This window comes from Sabethes cyaneus, chromosome 3 (assembly GCF_943734655.1).
Source record: "Sabethes cyaneus chromosome 3, idSabCyanKW18_F2, whole genome shotgun sequence".
Classification (NCBI taxonomy): Eukaryota; Metazoa; Arthropoda; class Insecta; order Diptera; family Culicidae; genus Sabethes; species Sabethes cyaneus.
This window is the reverse complement of record NC_071355.1, coordinates 160,807,225-160,822,173: the sequence shown is the minus strand read 5'-3', so window position 1 is coordinate 160,822,173 and position 14,949 is coordinate 160,807,225. Positions and strand designations below refer to the sequence as shown.

General features: G+C 41.9%; 2 protein-coding genes across 2 annotated transcripts; one reads left to right on the top strand and one right to left on the bottom strand.

The window, feature by feature from the left end:
• Positions 1 to 698: 698 nt before the first annotated feature.
• On the bottom strand, positions 699 to 14,368 carry LOC128743845 (structural maintenance of chromosomes protein 4). The gene is made up of 5 exons (XM_053840525.1): positions 14,110 to 14,368; positions 12,156 to 14,049; positions 11,018 to 12,092; positions 1,161 to 1,760; positions 699 to 1,096 (listed from the first exon to the last, which is right to left on the bottom strand). Exons 1-5 carry the CDS (start codon positions 14,234 to 14,236, stop codon positions 827 to 829), a joined length of 3,966 nt encoding a protein of 1,321 aa, XP_053696500.1. The 5' UTR covers positions 14,237 to 14,368; the 3' UTR covers positions 699 to 826.
• On the top strand, positions 9,706 to 10,398 carry LOC128743847 (plasminogen receptor (KT)). Its single transcript, XM_053840529.1, has 3 exons — positions 9,706 to 9,789; positions 9,863 to 10,103; positions 10,166 to 10,398. Exons 1-3 carry the CDS (start codon positions 9,706 to 9,708, stop codon positions 10,297 to 10,299), a joined length of 459 nt encoding a protein of 152 aa, XP_053696504.1. The 3' UTR covers positions 10,300 to 10,398.
• Positions 14,369 to 14,949: the final 581 nt, after the last annotated feature.

The following is a 14,949-nucleotide window of genomic DNA, read 5'->3' as shown; positions in this document are numbered from 1 at the left end:
TTCAGAAAAAAATTACCTGTTCGGTAAAATAAGCAATTTAATAACATAACGTTCTTGCAATCCAGTTAAAAGTCAAATTAGAACGTTATACCCACGTTTAGCTCCACCAGATTCATGCAGCACATATACTCAAGCTAATTGAATCCCAAGCAATCGGGCACTCTGCTAGTAGGTATATACCTAACTTTAGAGAAAACAATTAAAGAACTACTGAAAAAAACATTGAATAATATTTTTATTGCATAAAAATATATCCCAGTTTTATGTATTGCTAGGTAATTTTTTATATGGTTTTAACCAATTGGTCATTCGCCATGCTAGCTAATATGGTTTTTACAATTTTAAGCATTTGACTTATTTTTCATTGAAAAATACTGAAACATCCTGTTTTGTTCACATTATTATCTAACTAATTTGAAAAAGAAGGCGAGATTTCCATTTAAATTCCTGCTCTCCCTACCATTCTAACAGGCTTTTTTTAGCAGGTATCGGTGCACTCAGCGGCATTGTGGCGCGAGTGACCTTACCAGACCTGCACACTATGATTAGACACACTGGCTGAGGCATTTGCTATCAGACGCACGTTTTGCGTTCTTTCTTGGCACGATTCTCATTGATAGTTCACAAGCCAACAGTGGAATTTGTTCCGCGTTGAAAAGGTCTTTCTTTTTTTGGCAGCAAAAGGCACTGACTGTGATTCGTCATACAAAAATTACTTATTGTCAAAGATATGTGAAAATTTCCCTTTACAGTTATTATATGTTGTAGTCAATAGAGAAAATGAAAACTAAATACACACGAATGAGAACAGTCACGTTATACTTTCCTAATTGGCTTCGACTGGGAATTCCATGGACTTCGATTCGTTACCGGTCTGCTCGGACCCTGGATCGGACTGCAAGCTTAAATTGGGGTTGAATGAAAACGTTTGATGCTGCTGTTGCGAAGCGGAATGGAGAAACTTCGGTGGATCATTTTTGATCGTTACAGAATTAGTACAGTCGGTTACTTTATATATGCCAACCAAATAATCCGATAGTTCGAACATGTTAGAGCGCAGTGAAATGATAATGAACTGGGCGTTTTTAGTTCTTTCCTGAAAAAAAATAAAGACACAATTTTAGAATATCTTTGTAACAAAGGTGTAACTATTTACTTACCTTTATGTAATGCGCTACAATCGACACATTTTTAAAGTCGAGCGCCGCATCAATTTCGTCCATCACGTACAATGGAGAGGGTTTGTAGTAGTGCAAAGCAAAAACTAAAGCCAGCGAAGAGAGCGTCTTCTCCCCTCCAGATAAGTTAGAGATCATCTTCCATGATTTTTTCGGCGGTCGCACACTAAATACGATGCCTTCATTGAAGGGATCCATCGAATCGACCAACTCAAGCTCTGCATCACCTCCCAGCGTGATCATCTGGTACATTTCTTTAAGCTTCTTGGTTATAATATGGAAGCCTTGCATGAACTCCGTAAACCGTTTCTTTCTTACGTCGTCATACAGTTGACGCATCTCGTTTCGTTTGGCTGTGATTTCTTCCAGAATTGCAACACGTTGCAAATAGGCTTCCTGTTTTTTCAGAAACTCTTCGATAACTGAGAGATTTGGTTTGCTCGAGTTTAGCTTTTCTTCCTGGATTGAAATTTGATATTGCAAATCGGCAAGTTTGTACCCGTCCAATTCTTCCTCAGTGTATTCCTTCAGCGGTTCTGGTGTGGTTTCCCCGGGAATCTCGTGTAATTTCAGTGGTTTCAACTGGAAGAGGACGAAGCAACAATTAGTAACGGTTCTATCACGAGACCATAGTTATTGAACTATATAAAAAATCCACATTTCGGGTGAAGCATCTGCAAAAGCTGTTAAATTTGAACCAAACTACATCGATACACTGGTTCCTGTTGGAAGCTCGTAACGAACTAACGTACTGTGGTGCATAGAACTGGGCATTAAAGATAGATTTTAGGAAATTTTGCACGTAAGCATATATAATGGAATTCCTCCGCGAACGGTAGAATGCTCCGACGAAATTCGGAAAACTATCTTCGAAGATATCTGGGGATGTTTGAAAGTGAAGCAAATTGTTGAAAAATTACCCTCAAAATGGATAACTTTGGAACATAGCTAATTTTTTCATAAATCATTTTAAATAAAACATCTGACAAAACTGTTGGGTGTTGTCCTCGTGTTACGAAATTTTTAGAAGAATTTATTTTCTTTCAGAGCACGAGGATAGATAAGCAAGAGCATCATTTATAAGCCGGGCCATTTCACTAATTTGTAACTGTGATGAGGGACGTAAAATGTACTGGTTGGTGACATTTACCATTTTTTCTTGGTACCAGTCTTGCGGCATGTTACTGGTACACAAGTACCGAAAAGAAATGCAAGAACAATGAAACCATCTTTTGTTCTATACGTGGCCGTACACTCTTCGGTATCGGAGAGAAAATGTCACCAGTCTTGGACACACTTTTTGTATTCTCTTTTGATGAATAACATAAATCAAATATACAGCTTTCCCCCAAAACAATACGGTTTCAAATAAGGTCACCAAATATACACCTTATTCTCTATCACTTCTCCATACTATTCCAACTGCAACTGTAAGCAAAAAGCGGCAAATACATGTCATGTCTACACGACATTTTGTATGGATGGTCAGCTGACGTACGAGAATCTTTGCTTATTATCATGTACGTATTCGGGTAGTCTCGAGACTTACAAGAGATAGGCACTGTCGATACAGAAACAGTAAAGAGCGGTGGTTAAGAGTCTGACGTGGCATTACATGGTGGTAAATGTATAGAACAAGTGTAACCGTTTCGGTCCCTGGTGATGATTAAAAATAGATTTGAACATCATTTGGAAAATATATAGATTTGCAAAATTGCAATACAATAGGCATTCACTTAAAATAGGCATTCAGAAAAATAGCGGCCCTAGAACTGATCCTTGTGAGACCCCAGAAAGAATGGATATCTCATTAGAAAACTGGCCATCAATTTCTACAGCTTCAGGAATCATCTACAGGAATCAATCAGTCAAGTATGAAGAAAATAAGTTGACGCGAGAAATTGAACTGGTGAGAAAGATTCATCAAAAGTTTAACATGCGACACCCTATCGAATGCTTTCGAAAAGTCGTTAAGAACAAAATGCAATTTCTTTCGTTCCTTTCTTATCTGCGGCTTTATGAATATCGTCTTTCATCAATCTTTGAGAAGAGCTGAAGCCGGAGGAGTGAGGAGTTTATCCATGCTGGCTTCCGTGACGGTGAACAGACAGGAACTATTTGATTGATGACATTTCCAATCATAATACTGCTAAAATGGTATACTTCTTTTTTCTTCTACCAGCCGAGAGCCGGAGTGGCTCTTGCCGTATCAAGAATTCCTCTCCACTGTACACGATCCTGGGCCCCTATGGTCGCCAATTCGCTGAGCGCCTCGACACACGCAAGTCATCTTCAACCTGGTCGAGCCATCTAGCACGTTGGATCTCTCTATTCCTGGTGCCGGGGGCTCTTGAAGAGAACAGATTACGTTGCACAATCGTCCGACATACTTGCGATGGGGCCGGCCCACCGTAGTCTTCCAACTTTCGCCAGGTGTACGATGAAAATCTCTCCATGTAGTGCCTGCAATTCGTGGTTTATACACCTACGCCACTCTCCGCTAACCGCTATCCATTTGTACTCCGCCAAACATAATCCGCAACATCTTTCATTCAAATACGGCAAGTGCACGTATGTGTTCCGTAAATTACAAAGTTACTGCTCCTGTCCGTAGACGACTAGCGGTCTGATAAGCGTTTTGTACTCAGTCAGCTTTATGCGGTGGCGTATGCTTCTTGATCAAAGCGTTTTGCGGAAGGAAAAGTGGGCTTGAAAACCTTGTTGAATCTCCTTACTCGTATTATTGCGGCGGTGACCAGAGACTCAATTATAAGAACTTATCAATCACTCGACTAATCTCATGTTTTTAGTCTTGACCTTGAAATGCGGTCATACATATATATTAATATTGTTTGTTTTTGAAACGGTGGTCCCCCCCCCTTCTCACCTTTCCGCTCTTTCTTCTCTTTCACCAAAAAATTTTCATTTCCTACCGTACCTTCATCAATTGTTTATCAATCACTTCCAGTTCACCGTCGTCAATAGTGAGGCGTGGGAGACGAATATCATTTTCTTTAGAGCATCTTATATATTTGGTTTTCGATGCATTGATTTGTAACCCAATCCTCCTAGCCTCCGTTTTTGGTCTGGTGTAGATTGCCTTCGTGTCCCATGCATTCTAGTAATGATATCGAGCTTCGTCTGCGAGGGCTAGGAGTTGGCTACTTTTGTTGACGGTCGTTCCTCTCATTTCGATGCCCACTCGCCGGGTCACACCTTTACTAACAATGTTGAACACACGTCAGAACGCGGAAAAACACAAACAGAAGAAGACGCAGCGAAACCAAATCTTTCGGGATAAAAAGCGCTACCTGGAAGAGCAGGAATATGCAGAGTTGAAGCGGCTGCATCGTTCTCAGGAAACGCGAAGGTTTTACCAGAAGCTGATCGGATCCCGCAAAGGCTCTGTGCCGCGAGCCGAAATATGTCGGGATAAGACTGGCAGTATTCTGACGGACGATCGTGAGGTGACTGACAGGTGGAAGCAGCACTTCGACGAACACCTGAATGGCGCCCAGGCGGAGAACCTTGGCGGCGGGGAAAGCGTTTTCGACGGTGCAACAAACGGGGAAGAGGTGCCAGCCCCAACGATAGGCGAAGTTAAGGAGGCCATCATGCAGCTAAAGAACAACAAGTCAGCTGGAAAAGATGGCATCGGAGCGGAGCTTATTAAAATGGGACCAGAAAAGCTGGCCGTTTGTCTACACCGACTAATTGCTAGAATTTGGGATACGGAACAGCTACCGGAGGAGTGGAAAGATGGGGTTATCTGTCCGATCTATAAAAAGGGCGACAAGTTGGAGTGTGAGAACTGTGTTCGGATTTCGGGTGGATTGCCAAGTTCATTCGAATCACACAGCGGGCTTCGTCAAGGTTATGGTCTTTTATGCCTGCTGTACAACATAGTGCTACAAGGTGTTATGAACCGAGCGGATATCAACACGCGGGGCACGATATTCAACAGATCTAGCCAATTCGTCTGCTTTGCCGATGACATGGATATTATCGGCAGAACATCTGTGGCGGTAGCTGAACAGTACAACAGACTAAAGCGCGAATCAGAAAAGATTGGGTTAAAGGTAAATACGTCTAAAACAAAGTACATGCTGGCCAGCGGAACCGAGGTCGAACGACACCGCTTGGGCAGTAGTATATTGATCGACGGCGATGAGTTTGAGGTAGTCGATGAACAATGATACCAGATAACGGCGGACAATGATACCAGCCGTGAGATTTTGAGGCGATTATCAGCGGAAGTCGTGCTTACTATGGGCTTCACAAGCAATTGCGGTCGAGCAAACTAAGTCCCCGTACAAAGTGCACCCTGTACAAGACACTTATTAGACCGGTTGTTCTCTACGGGCATGAAACATGGACAATGCTCTAGGAGGTCCTGCGACTGCTCGGAGTTTTCGAACGACGAGTGCTAAGAACGATCTTCGGCGGCGAACAGGAGAACGGAGTATGGAGGCGGAGGATGAACCATGAACTCGCACAGCTCTATGGCGAACCCAGTATCCAGAAGGTGGCTAAAGCTGGACGGATACAATGAGTAGGGCATGTTGCAAGAATGCCGGACAACTACCCTGCAAAGATGGTGTTCGCTTCAAATCCGGTAGGAACAAGACGACCAGGAGCGCAGCGAGCAAGATGGTTAGACCAGGTGGAGCGCGATCTGGCGGAGAGTACTCGGTGTCCGAGGAATTGGAGAGCGGTAGCCCTCAACCGAGTTACATGGAGAAACTTCATTCAATAGGCTTTGTCTTAGGACGGCAAGCCACCTATGTAAGTAAGTAACAATGTTGAATTACATGCAGTATAGTCCATCCACTTGCCGCAAACCTCTGCGCAATTTGAAGCGACCCGAGAGTGCCACCGAAGCACGCACGAAACACATCACTCGCTCCAGGATAGCTTTGATCAGCCACGTCAATTTGTCCGGAAAACCGTTCTCGTGCACTATCTGTCATAGTTGTTCGCGCTTGATTAGAACGTAAAAAGCAAAGCCATGGGTTTATACCGTCTTTTTAGACATTACCCTTCTTTATCGACAGACTTCGCAGCCGGCTGTTAGAGTACAGGAAAATTACGGGGCCAGTGCAACAATCCTACTGACTCTAACTAGCAAGCACCGCCTTGCCGAGATTCGAACATAAGACGACTGGCTTGTTAGACCAGCGTCGTACCTCGAAGCTAACTGGGCGGCTGACTAGAACGTATGCTGCCTTGAAATCCACGAAAATATGATGCGTGGGCACGTTGTACTCCGGATATTTTTGGAGGATTTGTCAGAGAGTGAAAGTTTTATCCGTAATACCCGCCATAGTGATACTGCTAACAAAACAAAATTTGGCAGAGATGCTCATCGAAGAACTGCTTTCACCTGTTGACCACCTTGCGCTCGTTTGTAATTAGATTCTCCCCTCGTTTCTACATATTTCAGGTTTAGGTTTAGGTGTGTAGCCCTTACGAATAGTCATTAGCCCGCAATAACTGTTCCAGCTCCTCACGATCTCTGTCCTCCTTCTGGCGCTTTTTCCTCCTCAGGATCGTTGTCAACTTATTCCGCGTTCGTCGATACTCGCCTAGTACCACTATTGCGGCCTCATTAGCAGCCGAGCGTATCCTCGTCTTCGAAGGCCGAAGTATCTAGCTCCACAGCGGAAGCTAGAGCTTCATCCAGTACGCACGTAGTTCTCCGTAACTCACGGATTGTCTAATTTCCAAATGTTTAACTGAAGACTCCAGAACTCAAGACATGGGCATAGTAGAAGGTTCGCATATCCAAGCAATGGACGATACTACTAACGGCATCTCTTATCCCAAGGGAGTTACTACTACTTATGAGTGTTAGTGATCGCGCAACCATCTGAAAGAATGTATGCGTGTATTGTTGACGTATGATGTCAAGCAATGATGTCAGTGTGGTTGTTATGCTAGAGTGATGGCACATATACAACCTAAAAGTTATCACCATCATCCGTAGACGGCATACTAACCCTGTCCGTCGAGATTTGACAGAATGGCCAGTCTTGAGTTCTGTAGTCTTCGGTTTAACCGAAGATGGTGACTTTGTCGCAAGGTATACACCGTCGATAGTTTAAGCCCAAGGTTTGACTTAGGTAATGATCCGAGTCCATATCCCGTAGGAAGTGACGGAATGGCCGGTTTTAGGCCGGCCCGGATGGTTTTTCACTTGCAAAGTCGATGGCCGGTCAATCCGGTAAAAAGTCATGTGTGGTTCAAGTGGTTCAAGTCATAACTGACTGATAGTCGACTGTGTGTAATACTGGGCTCAATAGAATCAGAAGAATTTCGCAATCGTTCAGGCGTTCCACAAGGCAGTAATTTAGGTCCATTATTATATTATATTTTTCGTTATATTATATTATATTTTGTTTATTATATTTTTCAACGACGTATGCCAATGCTTACCGGAAGACTGCAAACTACTGTATCCCGACGACCTTAAAATTTTCTGGGTAATCAAAACCTCCACTGACTGTCAGTTGTTACAAGGAGTCATCGACAAATTTCAGGACTGGTGCAAACGCAACTTCGTGGTGATTAACGTAGCGAAATGCTCAGTAGGTACTTTTAGAAGAAAAACGATAGGAAACGAACACGTAGATAGAATAAACGTTGTACATGATCTTGGGGTTATGCTAGACTCTGAATTGAACTTTCAGGAGCATTACAGTCACATCATTACCAAATCTCGAAGAAATCTTGGGTTTATTTTCCGCGTCTCAGTTTCTGATATATTTTTAGGCCTGGTCCGATGAAAAACATGATTTTGACGTTCTTTTAATAAAAAACAGTAGATTACTTACAGTCTTCATGAAATAGTTATAAGGTTTAAGGTTATAACATATTAAAATTGTATATCGGCAAAGTACTTTTATTAGCGAAAAAAGGGAAAATAGACCGAATTTAGAAACAGGCCGAAGATACGCTACCATACCCTAAGTAAGTAAAATAAGTAAGCTCTTTGAACAAAAAACTACGACGGTAAAGCCTATTGGAGTATTACATAGAAGAAAGAAGGAGATTTTTATCTTTTTTTTTCCTGTATGGACTCATCACTGCGGCCAGTATCGTTGATCAATTGTGATATCGCCCGGATGTTTGCTGTATAACCCGCACTGCATTTTAATGTTTGCTATAATCGCTATTAAGTGAGCGATATGCTTATTGAATTTCAGACGTGCTTTACCCACCTCGTTTCACATGACAGCGCTGTCCCCAATTATAGCCACCCCTGGAACAGCTAACCGGTACATTTTACTATAAGGGTCTCATTTTTACACTGTCAATAGGCTTCATCGGGATAATATAGAATTCAGCATGTAGGAAGGGTGATGAGGAATCTGAGAATAAATCCATGCCAAAGTCACTTTGACATCGAATGGCCTGATTCTACTAAGATTCGAACCCGCGACCATTCGCTTGTCAAAGCAGACTCGGCAACCTCACGGCCACAGAGTCCCCCTTTATAATCTTGGAATGCGCACATGCGTCTCTGCTTGTGGGTCCGCCCAACCCCTTTTTGCCTTTCTGCAACAGCTTTAGCGTGAAATTCATTCATTAATCAAATGAGGACCGAAGTTCCAAAATAACTATAATTCTACCCATATCCAGTGGCAGGACCTTGAACTGATGGTGGCTTACATGATGGTACATACATGACAGTTTTCCACTTTTAGCAATTATAGAGGCATAATTTATCATTATCTTTTCGGAAAGTATTGATTGAAATTAAAAAACTAAAACGAAAAACTGTTTAAAAAAACTCAGATTTATAGCACAAATTCGTAAAATGATGTAGGAAACAAAATTTAAGAAATTCGAACAATGAATCATATACATATTGAAGAAACTCGAACAAAAAAATTCCTTCGCGTGGTTCGAGCAGCACAATCTCCATACTTAATGAGAAATTTATTTCTGAATAATTACGCGATAGCAATTTTCGATTGAAGCGCTTGATGGCAAAAATGAACCATCCTAAAAATATGTTTGGAGTTCACGTTGAAGCGAAACGACAAACATAAGAGCGATGTAAGATGTAAAACAAACAAATATTTACTCGCTCTTCAGCACAATCTTATTGTCCGTGTGCATGTCCTTTCTAGACCTGGATGCAGCCCGATGCTTTTTTTTTTCAATCCAAACAATCAACAATACAAACGTACAAAGTTATAGCAACATACAACATGAGGCAACACCGAAACATACACCGGAAGTAAGCGCTTGCGCAGTACTTACAAAACATGTACCAACATCGGAAGTAAAACAAGAGAAGCCAACCCGTAATGTAAGCATCTGAGAGCTTCAGTTCTATCAATTTCTCTAAGAATATTTGTCCAAATGCATGTCGTAATAGTTTGTCATCAGTGAATAGAGGTATCATTCCAGCTATTGCATCTTGGGCACAATCAGAAAACAAAATCGATACGGTTTTCAACGAGTTTCACAGCTGTGATTTAGTGAAAACAAGTTAACAATAAAAATACGTAAAATAGACATGGGAAGCTTTTTCTCTCACCCTACAGGAGCCGAAGTCCTGAAAAAGAATCAGGAGTATATTTCAGAAATGAATAAAATAAAGGTAAATATATTCTGACAATATGTTTCTTGTGTCAGTATTTTGAAACTTTGATTTTTTTGTTTTCTCGCCTTAGATGGAACGTTGGATTCAAATGCATTATCAGATCAAAGAACGAGAAACTGCACTGCAGATTTCTCGAGCAAGAGAACTATTCTATTGGTTAGGATCATTCTACTGCGTGGCAACAGTTGGTTTGATCGGACGGTATAATTCCACCCGCAGGTTCGCCGTCTTAGGACCGATAGTACCTCTCACATTCTTGGTGGCTTACTATGCGGATCTGGCATACGGCACAAAAGTTCATCGAATAATAGGTTGTTTATTCGATGTATTTAAACAATAACTAATTAATTAGATTTCATGTTCCCTTTTTCAGCCGAAGCTGAAATGATAATGCAACACGAACCCGAGCTGCTCGAATGGCCCAGCGGGCTTCCTACGGTGTCGGAAATCGATTCTGCTCGGATGGAGAACGACGATAAGGTTCGCTTGCATCCACATCAACTGTAAGAGAAAAGTTAACATAACGATAACGATACATACTGCTGTAGTAGTAACTGCTCACGTATGTAAACCGATGCATAATCACATATAGGACGTTTCTGTCGCGCATCAACAGTAAATGAAACCGCACGTAAAACACACGATAGATAAAACACTTTTTAAAGATACTGTTTCAATGTTAAAAATTTTGCAAAAACATATTCGTCAGATTATAATTCTGCCGAAGAACGCGTTCCTTACTGACTAGTAATTTCGTCTGTCACGCGTATTACATATTCTCCGTCATTTACCCCCAAATATAAATTTCTTGTTAGCACGTTTTCAATTCAAACTCATGTTTCCTCCTAATACTATCAATCGTAACGCAAATTTAATCTGTCTACATATATCCAAGCCAATACTTTGTGTTATTCCTCAACAGGAATAAATACTATAACCCAATACAATAACGTTTGTGCATTATATACGATCGAGTCCGCTAAACGAAATTGATAGAATTTTTTCAAGTCGAATAAAATTGAACCCTATGAATATTTTATCTGCGAAGCAGTTTTTTACCATATAATTCAAGTATTAAAAATATCAACTGAACTGATAAAAAATACGGTAAACTAATAAAATAACAGCCGTCTTGTTGTTACGTACACTCAGAAATGGTAAGTCGCAAATATAAACAGTATTGAACCTACCTTGTATCATCCTTAAAATATAAAAAAGAACTAACCTTATTCTTCCAGTGCGGAATGGTGTCCTTAACTTCGCTTAACTTTTTCTCGATCGACTGTAAAATCTGCTCAAACTCTAGCCGTTTCATTTTACCTTCGGATTCCTTTTTCTGGATGGCAACAATCTCCTTCTTGATGCTAGAGGAACCTTCGTGAGCTTTCTCGATTTCGACCCGCAGGTCATCAATTTGCTGCTTCAACTGAGTAGCTTCCTCGTCTAGCTTTTCCCGTTCTTCGTTACCCTGGCGGATGGCAGTTTGAGCCGCGATTACCTCTTCTTCCATGCTTTGGATTTTGTCCTCGGTCTTCTTCACATTACGCTCTGAAGTTTTGATTTCTACCGTCAGCTTGGAAATGTTGGTCGTCAGTTTATCGATTTGCTTCGTCAAGTTGCTGATCTTCGTTTGGAGATCCTTCACCTTACTTTTGGTGATATCAGTAATTCTACTGGTTACCTGGTCCACCTTTTTCTGGATGGAATTTGCTGCGTCGCTCGAAACTTTATGTTCTGCCTTGCACTGTTTTACTTTTTCTTCTAAATCTCGCACCTTCTCCGGATCGGAGTGTGTCTGGGCGACGCGAGCTTCCTGCCGTTCAACCTGTTCCTTCAAACGAGGTAACTGTTCGGCCAAACTGGTGAGATCCATCCGTAGTCGCTTGACCTCGTTCTCCTGGTTCTTCAGCTGAGCCGACAACTTCTGGATATCATGCTCGAGCGTACCTTGCTGCTCCTGCAGGAAGTTTATTTGCGATTGAATTTCTTCAGCTTTCACTTGAAGGTGTTCGACTTCCTTGTTGGACTTTGGCGTATTGGACGCAGAGGTTTTTGTTTGCACTTTGGTGCCCATGCGACCACGCTGCATTGAACGGCCACCACCAGACATTGTACCGGATGTTTCAATGACATCACCATTCAAGGTCACTACACGGTAACGCTTTGCACCGTACGCAATACGCTGTCCCTGGTCCAAATTATCGGCCACCAAAGTATCTCGAAGAGCAAAATAAAACGCCGCCAAAACCCGTTCATCTTCGACGCGAACCAAATCAAACAAACGGGGCACATTCTCGGGTCTAGAAAAAAATCAAATTGAAAATTAGAATACGTTTATAGGTGCACATTCGATATTCACTTACGTTTGAATGCGGCTGTGGCAGTATTGCTCATATTGCTGAATTTTTTCCAGCGCAATAAACGAAGCTCGTCCTACGTCGTACTTTTTCAGAAAATCGATGCAAGCCTGAGCGTCGTTTACTTTCTCAACAACGATGAAATCCAACTGCCCACAGCAGGTCGAAATGGCTACATCGTACTTGGAATCAATACCTCCCAGGTTACCGAGCCGACCAAGAATACCAGGAATGCGACCTTCCGCTTTCTGTTTCATCAAAGCATCCAATACCTTGCCCTGGGAGCGGGTAGCTTGCATCGCTTGCATCGACTCCTGTAGTTTGGCCTGTATAGTACGCAACTGTTGGCGAAGCTCCTTCTCCTCCGTAACATTTTCCTGTAGTTTTCCTTGAGCGGTTTGTAAATCGGATCGCAATTGCGGCAAACCTTGTTCCAATTCCCGTAGACGAACACGTTTTTCCTCGTGGGATTTGTTGGAATCGTCGTACGAGTATTTCAACGTTTCCAGCTTTCGTTTTTCTGTTGTTTCGTTATGCTGACAGATTTTCAACTCGGATTCCGCTAAAGCTAAGGCAGATTTGCTTTCGTCAACAGCTCGTTTCAAGTCAATTAGTTCTGTTTGAAGCTTTTCTTTCTCGTCAAGCAAACCTTTCGTTTCATCCTTCAGCGTAATCAAGTTTTCCGCTAGTTTTGCTTCTATATCGGTTTTCTGCTTTGTCAGTGATTCAATTTTCTTCTCCGATTCTTTTATCTCCTTGGCATTTTTCTCCGGAATCTCTTTAAGCTCGTTTAACTTCGTTTTTTCGGTTTCAATCTGATTTTTAGTCTTTTTTCTACGCTCATTGGTGGCTTTCATATTGGCCTGCACTTTGGTATATTTATCCAAAGAAGCTTTCAAACACGATTCCTTGTCTTCTTTTTGTTTCACCAGCCCATCGTATTGCTTAATTTCCTCTTTAACTAAATTTTCTTTTTCTATGCGCTCTTGTTTTAGAGCCTCATAAGTGTCGTCGTGTTTTTTCAGAATACCGCTAGCTTGCTCCCTTTCAACATCCAGTTCTCCGATCTTTTTACGTTGTTCACTAAGATATTTCTGAATTTGTTGATTTTTGGTTCTTGTTAGCGAATTCTCCAGCTTCAGATACTCGACGGCCTCTGTCATCGGCTTTTCCAAATCCTTCATTTCTCGCTCGGCCAACTTGCAGCGGTTGTGTTTCTCCGTTCGCTCTTCATTTAACGACTCAACGCGCTCATTAATCTTGACTAGTGGCTGCTTGTATCGTGTTGTTCCGACAATATCTTCCAGATATTCCAGCAAGCCACAATCCGTTTCCGTAAGTGCTTTCGGTTTCATCATGGAAATGGATTCTACTTCACCTTGCAAAATCAGAAAACGATTATGATCCAAATCGATTCCATGCTGCTTCAATAATTTTGAAACCTCTCGAAAGTGAACTCGCTTGCTATCTATTGTATAGTAGGACGAATTATCACGGAAAGCCGTTCTAGCCACAACAAACTCGGAATTCGGAATCACCTCGAATGAACCATCTTCTCGGTCTAGAATTTGTTGAAAATGTACACCAACTGTGCAACTGTTTGTATTGGGATGCTTTGAAGAACTATGTAGTAACACGGACAGTTTTTTAGAGCGTATTTTCTGCGCCCGGTAACCGAACACAAAAAGCATTGAATCAATTACATTGCTTTTGCCACTACCGTTCGGTCCAATGATGGCAGAGAAACGTTGATGAAACGGACCCAACATAACTTGTCCCGCATAGCTTTTAAAATTGTAGTTCGAAATATTGGTAATTATCAACCGAGGACCCTTGCATTCAGTTGAACAATACGGCGGCACTGGTGGCGGAATGTAGATACCTCCAACGCGCGTTCCCCCTGAACGAAGATAGACGTAGGTAAGCGACATTTAATTGTAACTAAATCTTTCATAATTACCTTCTTCATCCTCCGATAAGTTAGCGTCATCATCGTCCACTTCCATCGCTTCCGATGGAGGTGGAGGCGCAGCTTGTCGCGCAATTTTTGGCGAAGGCCCACCTGTCATACGCTTGTTTTTACGCATTTTTTATGCTTTAAACGCAATTGATGAGTTTTTTCTCACGTTAAATACGCAACTTTTGACCTAATACTTTCAATTTGGTACGCTAAACATTTTTGAACGCGGCATCAGTAACTAACAAAGTACAAGCACAAAAATTTTAGCTTTTTGACATGTTTTTCAAACTGAATGTCAAAATAAGAACCGTTGATTTATAAATTACACGCTTGTAGACTTTTAATTCGAACTGGGTAGAAATGGGTTCGTCACCGCAAGCGTCGTAAGACGTCTGACGCGAAGTGATGACGATTGCTAACGCTTCCCAGCTACACCGAAAAAATAGACACGGCGTTAAATACATCGCTCTGCTGTTAGACATAAGCGATCCCTCGCTTGTATAAGCAAGTGGTCGTTTGGTCGTTTTGTATCGAACGTGCAGGAAGCGTAAAAAGATGTTAGCCGCTTCTTTACCCTTCAGTTTCATACGCCTGGCCTCGACAGTGTTTTGGCCCCGCTGTCAAATTTTGAGACCGGGACATTCAGTCGCCTTCATTACTGCAGCTCGATATACAGATGTCAATAGGGTGTTTGTTTGCAAGATCTTGTGAGTCAAAAATGAAACGCCGGGCCCCGTCAGTGGTTCCAACACGAAACGCGGTAAATACGTAGGTAAATACTATAATGTATAGAGGTAAGGTAGCACAGAGAAATTAACAGGCTCGAAGAAAGTAATCGAT